This window comes from Neovison vison, chromosome 11 (genome assembly GCF_020171115.1).
Source record: "Neovison vison isolate M4711 chromosome 11, ASM_NN_V1, whole genome shotgun sequence".
Lineage (NCBI taxonomy): Eukaryota > Metazoa > Chordata > Mammalia > Carnivora > Mustelidae > Neogale > Neogale vison.
The window spans coordinates 178,142,355-178,149,871 of NC_058101.1; the positions used below are offsets into that span (position 1 = coordinate 178,142,355).

The 7,517-nt window shown below is 61.1% G+C and overlaps 1 protein-coding gene across 1 annotated transcript; it reads right to left on the reverse strand.

The window, feature by feature from the left end:
• Positions 1-1,891: 1,891 nt before the first annotated feature.
• ZNF703 (zinc finger protein 703) lies at positions 1,892-6,145 on the reverse strand. Its single transcript, XM_044225398.1, has 2 exons — positions 5,826-6,145; positions 1,892-4,810 (listed from the first exon to the last, which is right to left on the reverse strand). Exons 1-2 carry the CDS (start codon positions 6,060-6,062, stop codon positions 3,278-3,280), a joined length of 1,770 nt encoding a protein of 589 aa, XP_044081333.1. The 5' UTR covers positions 6,063-6,145; the 3' UTR covers positions 1,892-3,277.
• Between the last annotated feature and the right edge of the window lie 1,372 nt (positions 6,146-7,517).

A 7,517-nucleotide genomic window follows, 5' to 3' on the forward strand; every position in this document is an offset into this window, starting at 1 on the left:
TTTAAGACAGAGAAAAGCTTAAGACTTCCTGCAGAGGGAGCAATTTCCAGCAGTTTAAGCAAGGATTAAAAAAAAAAAAAAAAAAAGAGAAGGACTTGAGAGGAAGGCAGGATGGGAAATAACCAAAAGCAAAGAAAAACAATAGAAAAGAAGAAGAAGAAGAAGAAGAAGAAGAAGAAGAAGAAGAAGAAGAAGAAGAAGTAAGAAGAAGAAAGAAGAAGAAAGAAGAAGAAGAAGAACCAAAGCAACTCGTAACATTTCAGGCCTTTTAAACATTGGGGCCAATTTGAACCTGAAGAACACTGAGAATGATGATTCCCCAGGAAGACCCTGACATGGTCCCAGGGCTGCTTCTCCAGCCCATTCTCCTGCCCTTCTCCCTGACTCCCTCTGCGGCCCCCACGTGCCCAAAGACAGCAGCAGCCCAGGTCCCAACCCTGGGACACACATAAGTTTTTATGGCGGTCAGCACTGATATTTTCTGCAGAAGCCGCCTGAGGTTCTCTTGACTAATGAAGGAATTTTGGCCAGAAACAAAGATATAGTGGCAAAACTTCAACAAAACCTAATCCAACTCCCCTACAAAAGCATCTGACATTGAGGTTTTCTCAAGTCCCCAGACCCTCCCTGATTCTCCAGGGGAGTGTGGTGTGGCCTCAAACCACCAGGCGGGGCGGAGAGCGCGTCCCTCCCACGCCGCCCTTCCGCACTTGACCTCGGATCTACCCACGTTTCAGAGGCGCGCGGTTCGCGGAGCACCAATTGCCCTGTAAGTCGCAATCCTCGCAGAAAAAGCCAAGTAAAACAGCAGCACAACAACAGATCCCGAAGCGGCACGGGGCGGACAGCGAGGAGAGCCGCCAGGAGGGGGCGAGGGAGCCCACTGTGAAGTGCGCCCAACAGGTGGCCTGGAGTGTCCCAGGCGCTGGAGGCCGAGAGCCCCTGCGGCCTAGCCCGGTGCGCCCCGGAGCCCGCGGCCTTGGCCGCTCACCGCCCAAGGTGGACGTGCAGGCGGTCGGTCCTCTCCTCTGGGCGCGCCGAACCCCCGCGCCTTGGGGAGGTGCTCGGCCCTGGTCCCAGCTTCCTGATAAACGGCGCCCCATCCTCAGGAGGGTGGAGGCCCGAGGATGCCCAAGCTGGGTCAGCCGTGTAAGCTCAAGACAACAGGGCCCGAGAGCGGCTTCAAAGTCCCGAGTAATCACTGCGCCTTCTCAGCAAAACCCAAACCCTGTCCAGAGAAGTCTCTGTTGGCGCAAATGGCCGGGGTCGACAACCCAGCGCTGGCCATGAGGAGCTCCCAAGCCTTGCAAAGCACCAGTCTCAGCAGGGGCATTTACTCTTTGGTGTCAAGGTGTATGAAAGGCAGTTGAGAAAAGGAAATTACTCGCCTTTCGAGTGGGAAGCGCAGAAGGCGTCGTCGGGGCTGGCGCTCGTCACTCGTCTTTCTGCCACTAGGTGGCGCCAGAGGCACGTCGACTTTGCATACCTGCGGGGCTCTGGGGAAGGTGCTGCCGGCAGTATGAGCCCCGCGCCCTGGTTCCTTTCTCAAACCCTACTACCTCTAGGCCGAGGAAAAACCTTATTTACACACTCCCTCCACCCTGTCCCCAGGAAATGTCAAGGACTTTGAAGGGAGCCTAGGAGCTAAATAACCGTGGCGGGGGGGGGGGGACCATAAAGGCGGTTTTATGTTATTCGTAATGCGTTGGCAGAAGTTTTGTGTTTTTTTCCTACCCCCATCCCCCCCCCCCCCCAGGAAGGCATTAAACTCAACCTTGAACGGAAATCTCAGAAGGAAACCATAAAGTATTTAAACAAGAATAAAAGAAGGATATCTCAGGTGTCTGGAAATGGGACAGTGGGGTAGGCAAGAGAGAAAGACACCACGGTGTGAATATAGCCAAGTATTCCATTTATTAACAAAATAAGTCTTACCAAGGGAGAGCTCTATCCATCCCAAACAGGCTCCACAGCCCCCCCCGCACTGCTGCACAAGACCAGGAGGGAGGGAAGGTGTGGGGAGAAGACCCAGGGGTCGGAGTCTTCGATCCCAGTCACTGAGGGAGCCCACGGAAGCCCACGGCCAACTTTGGGGATTCTGTTGGGTCAGGCCTGGGAGGGGGTGATGGGGCTACTGTGATCCGTGTACTCCCGGGCTCCCCAACTGTCCCCCAATGGAGCTACCGAGGTTGTACTGCCCTCTGATATTGCCACTGGTCTGCTTTGGAGGGATCTAGCAAGAATCACTGACCATACCCTTACCAACAGGGGACCACTGCCCCCCACAAAGGAGAATAAAACAGGACTACCAATGCACTTTGCAAAATATTAAGAGCAAAGTTTCACCAGCAGGGCCTCCTAGGACTTTTAACTGAGTAAGAGAAGCCCTACAGGTCCCCCACCAGCAGGCAGTGTGACTACCGGGTGTTTGGGGCCATGAGAAGTCTGGAAGGTAGAAAGGCTGTCAGAGGCCGCTTGGGTCTCTCACAGGGGAGCCTGCTGGTGGGGTCAGGGCTCTTAGTGCTTACAGCAAGACAGAGGAGCAAGGCTCTAATTTGGGGGGCCAGGGTGCAGACCAAGGACCCCAGAAGAAGAGGGTTGCAGGGGACGAGTCACAGAGCAGAGTTCTGGGTCAACAGAACACAAGACCTCTTGCCACCAAGGCGGATCCCTGCATCCCCGCAAACGAGTTACAAAAAATATCTCCTCTCTGTTAATTGTACAAAGGATAAAACAGAATCTCAAATGTAAGGAAACAAGAAGAAATGAAGGGGAAAGAGGGGGAAAAGAGAAGGGGGAAATGTAGTCTTAACGGTTAGGAAGCATGCAAGAAACTCCCCAGGAAGGGAAAACAAATAGAAGAACCCCAGAACCCCAACTCTCCCTCCTCCCCCTAAAACCAAACCAATCAAAAAAAGAAAGAAAGAAAAAAAAAAAAAAGAAAAAGGAAAAAAAGAACCTTACATCTAAGAAAAAGAAAAAAAAATAAAGGAAGAGGGGTGGGAAACATGTAGTTACTTGTGTGATTAATATTATTATTTGGGGAACACAGACTTTTTGCATACCATTGACTCGTGTGGGCCGTTAATGCACTTATATTCCCAGCTTGTAAGCTAACATTATAGTAAATAAATACACAGTCCGGTGGGGAGGGTCTGGGCCGGAGGGATCCTGGCAGGGACAAGCAGAAGTGGAGGTTGCGGCGGTGAGGGGGGAACAGGGTTGGGGGGGAGGAGGGAGAAAGGAGAAGAGGGTTGGGTAGGAGCAAGAGCTGTAGTTACTGGTATCCCAGTGCGGAGGCTGAGGCTAGTCTCTGTCCGTACAGCGCATATGGTGAGTAGTAGGGTCCGGCTGTGGGGAGGGAGGGCACGGCCAGGCCCCCGGCTGTGGATAAGTGGCTCTTGCCATAGGGGTGGTACCGGCTTAGCCCCAAAGTGTGTGGACTCCGCAATGACAGCGACCCGGGGCTTCCCGGGGCGGTGGGCGGGGGGAGGTGCAGGTGGCAGGAGGCTGCCGCTGCGGCGGCTGCGGCGGCGCTTCCCAGGCCCGAAGCCCCGGGGTAGGCGGCCAGAAGTTTCTCCGCGCCCGGCAGGGCCGTGTGAGTCCGTAGGTGGCTGAGCAGCTCCTCCGAGGTGGCGAAGCGCTTGTCACACGGCCCGCTGGCCGCCACCCAGTTGCAGCTGTGCGGCAGCGGTTCGTTCTGCAGCATGAAGCCGTAGGTGTAGAGCGGGTGGCCGGGAAGAGCGGCCTGGGCGGCGCTGGATGAGAGCGCAGCGGGCTGCAGCGGGTGCCCGGGGTATACCAGCGGGTACCCCCCCGCCTTCAGGCTGGGCCCTGCGGGGTCATGCGCGCTGCAAGTGGAGCAGCTGGAGCCGCCGAGGTGCGAGGCGCTGTGGTAACCTCCCAGGCAGTAGGGGTCGCGGCATAATCCCTGCAGAAACGAGGGCGGGGAGGCCCCGGTGAGCGGGCTGGAGCTGGGGGGCTTGCCCGGTGGCAGGCCCAGGCCCCCCGACAGCTGGCCTCCCACGAGGCCGGACTTGCTAGGATCCAGGCCAGGCACGAACTGGGACGGGTAGCCGGCGTAAGCGCCCACGATGGAGCCGTGGTAGCCGATGCTGGAGGGTGGCAGCGGGAACACGGAGTGGCCCGGTTTGTAGGGGGACACCGGCGCCACGTGGCCGGCCCCCACCAGCGCCGAGGGCGGCTCGGACTTGCGCCCGGAGGCCCCAGCCTCCGCGCCACCCCCGTGGGCGCTGGGCTCCCCACCGCTGCCGCGGCTCACCGCCGCAGCCTCCGGGCTGGGCTTGGGCTCCTGGTCTTTCTTGTCCAGCTCCCCGCCGCCACCCCCACCGCCGTTCTTGCAGTCAGAGTGGTGCGGGGAGCCGCCCCGGGAGCCACCAGGCGAGGATGACGACGACGACGCAGAGACCGGCGCTCCATGCGGGGGAAAGGGCGTGCAGGCGGCGCTGGGGACCCTGAAGCCCGCCTTGTCTCCCGGAGACAGGGAGGATGAGGAAGAGGTGGAGGACACGGAGGAGGATCCGCTGTCTTTACGAGAGTCGGCGCCGCCGGTGCCCTTGGAGTAGGGCTTGAAGCTGGACTTGTCCTCTGCAGGGGAGTCCCCCAGCTGCTTGAGGGCCGCAGACGCGGAGGCAGTTCCCGTCGCGGTGCGGCCAGGGTCCTTTTCGGCTCCCAGCCCGTTGGCCGCCGCTGCTACCGAGTTGAGCTTGGACGAGGGCGGTGGGTCCGGCTTGCCGATCTGCGAGCAAGTCTGGGCCAGCAGCGCCAATGGACTCTTCTTGGCGTCCAGCTGTGGGAGACAGCGGCAACGGAAGGGAGAAGGGGGTGAGACCACCAAACCGACGGAGCAAGCGGGGTGTCTGGGGAGCCGGGTGGGCACGGGGTCTCCCGGCGGCGGTGCGACGGGGCGGGCAGGCCTAAGGGAGAGGGTCTGAGAGCAAGGCCCTCAGAGAGCAAGGCGGGAGGGGCGGCGCAGTAGTGTGGAACTGCGCTCGCAGAGACCGAGTGGGATCCCTCATTCCACTGGGTCCCAGAGTGCGGCATAGGCCTGGGCAAATGGGGCAGTGGAAGCTGTCCACCAGAGGCCGCCGCGGGTGCAGGTGACTGGTCTGGAGTCGGGGCTGGGGGAGGGGCTGTGTTCGCCCCCTACCTTCTAATCTCCCCCTCCCCTGTGTCCAGGAGAAAACTTATTACTTCAGTTTGGGGAACTTCGCTTGGGACGGGTTTCTGGCGGTGGCGCCGCGAGGTAGGAGCCGGGAGAAACGCATTCGAAAGCCAGGGCGGCCGCGGGCGCTCTCCTAGTGGCCCCTCCCTCCCGAGGAGGGCACCCAGGGCGGTGGGAGGAAGAAAGACCTGGGATCGGGAGTGCCGGGGCGTAGAGCGCTCTAACCGGATGGGACAGAGGTGGAGTGGGACGGGGGCGATCCGACCTCAAAGAGCCCACACCCGTGTGTGTGTTGGGGGGCGGGGGCAGGAAAGGCCCAGGAGAGATCGTCTCTCGTCTGGGAACTGGGTGTCAGAGGAAAAGTAAAGGACCCAGTGGAGACTCCCAAGAGCAAACCCAATCCGAGAGAAAACACGTAGTTCCGAAAGGCGAGTGTGGAAGGCGAACCTTCCACGGAAAAGCCTGAGGAGAACCCGGTGGTCTCCGATCCCTGTTCTCTCGGTTCCGCCTCACCCCGTCCACCGGCGCGGCCAGACCTGGGCGTCGCACCGAGCCCGGGACGCAGGGAGTGGGGCCGCGGGCCCGGCAGTGGTGGGCGGAATGGGGCCGGCGCTGGGCGGGCAGCGACCAGGAGACTGACCTCAATGGGGCTGACGGGAGTGGAGGACAGCGGCTGCAGGTACTCCGGGTGCAGGAGGTGGCCGGTGTGAGCGCTCAGCATCTTCAGGACCCTGATAGGGAGCCGGTTCGCCTGGCGCAGGGGGTCCGCCGGGGGCAAGAGGGACACCGCCGCCGGCACCGCCGGCCTCTTCCCGCCGCCGCCGCTGCCGCTGCTTTCGGGTGTCCTTGGGTTAGATCCAGCGGGCGAATCGCTCATTTGGAGGAGGCAGCGCCACTGGGGGGGCGGGGAGGGAGGGGGAGCACCGGGGAGGCGAGCTCCCGGGGCGGGTGGGCTCGCTCCGCAGCGTCGAGCGCGGTGCAGCAGTCGCTGCGCCTCCACCCCTCCTCCACCGACGCCGCCGCCGCCGCCGCCGCTAGTCCCGGCGAGCAACACAAAAACCTTCGCCTTCTCGGAGCCGCACGTCAAATAGCCGCGATCGGCAGCCACACTTCAAAGGGATCGCCGCGCCCGCCCAATCGCAGCTCTCGCCGGGACCCCGGGGCGGGGAGAGCGGCGGGCGGAGGCCGGCGCCGCCGGTGGGAGGGGAGAGCCTTAAAGGGGCCTCGCCCGCGCGCCGCCGCCGCCTCGGCCTCCACCACCCGCCGTACTCCTCCCCTCCCCCCAGCTGAGCAGCCCTTGCCCCGAGGTCCCGTAGAGGACGGGACTTGTCCCAGACCCTGGGCTCCGCGCCCTATCCCCCGCTGGCTTTCCTCTCTTCCCTCTCATTTCACGCCGCCGGAGGTGGTGCTGGCCCGGTCAGTCACCCGCCAGCCGAGTGTGCCTGGGGTGGGGCGGATGGGGGTGGGGGGTAGGGGCGCAAGGCGCTGGCTCTGCTGCTGCGGAGTCCCAGACTCTCCTGGAGGCCGCCTGGGGGCGGGCCACGCCTCCAGAGCGCCAGCCTAGCTCGGGCCCTGCTCCGGCTCTGCTCCCGCACAGCTCCGGCTCTGCTCCCGTCCAGCTCTCTTTCCCTAATTGGCTTCTCCCTGGTGTGCTCACTTGGAAGCGCCCGAGCCTTGGAGGCGTCCACGGCTCTCGGGACGCGGCGTCGCCGCTCCAACTATTTTGAGCCTGTTCTGTCCGAAGCCTGCAAGTTTGAGGACTCCCTTCCGGGGTGAGATGGTCGCGACGTAGCGCGGTGTCCCAAGCTGTGCCCTCCGCCCGGATGCGCCTGGCGCGCGCTGCCTGCGCACTGATTTATAGGTTCGGTCTTGGGTGTGTTTCAGGTTTCTTACAGTGTCTGTTTAGAGGAGCGCGGTTGCCTCCCTGCAGCGCACCTTTGAGGGGGGCGTAGCCAGGATCACTGGAGAGGCCTGTATACCATGGCGCGGGGGTTGGGGGGAATCTCTACGTGCTGCGCGTGGATACAAACTCCAGAGATGCGCCTTTCCATTCCCGTCTTTTCTTCTGGTGGGGGGAAATGCACTAGCTTTTCCCAGGGAAATTTTGGAATAAAAACTTTTTGTTAAAAATAACAATACCCCCCCCACACCTTTTAGATTAAGTGTGTATTGCCGGTTGCGCGCTTGGCAGAGATTTTACATAGTCATAAGTATTGACATTAAAGTTCCCGGTTGGCGGATCGTCAGAAGGTGAAGCTGGTCCTTTGTGCGCCGGCCTCTAGGGAGACCACTTTCCCGTGCTCTCAGCGGCCAGTGGAGGCGCGCTGGTGTC

Bases quoted from the DNA above. Each gene is read 5' to 3' on its own strand.
- ZNF703 (XM_044225398.1), bottom strand. From the start codon at position 6,062: ATGAGCGATTCGCCCGCTGGATCTAACCCAAGGACACCCGAAAGCAGC. The intron at 4,811-5,825 runs GTCAGTCTCCTG...TGTCTCCCACAG, and splicing joins CTCCCGTCAGCCCCATTGAG to CTGGACGCCAAGAAGAGTCC.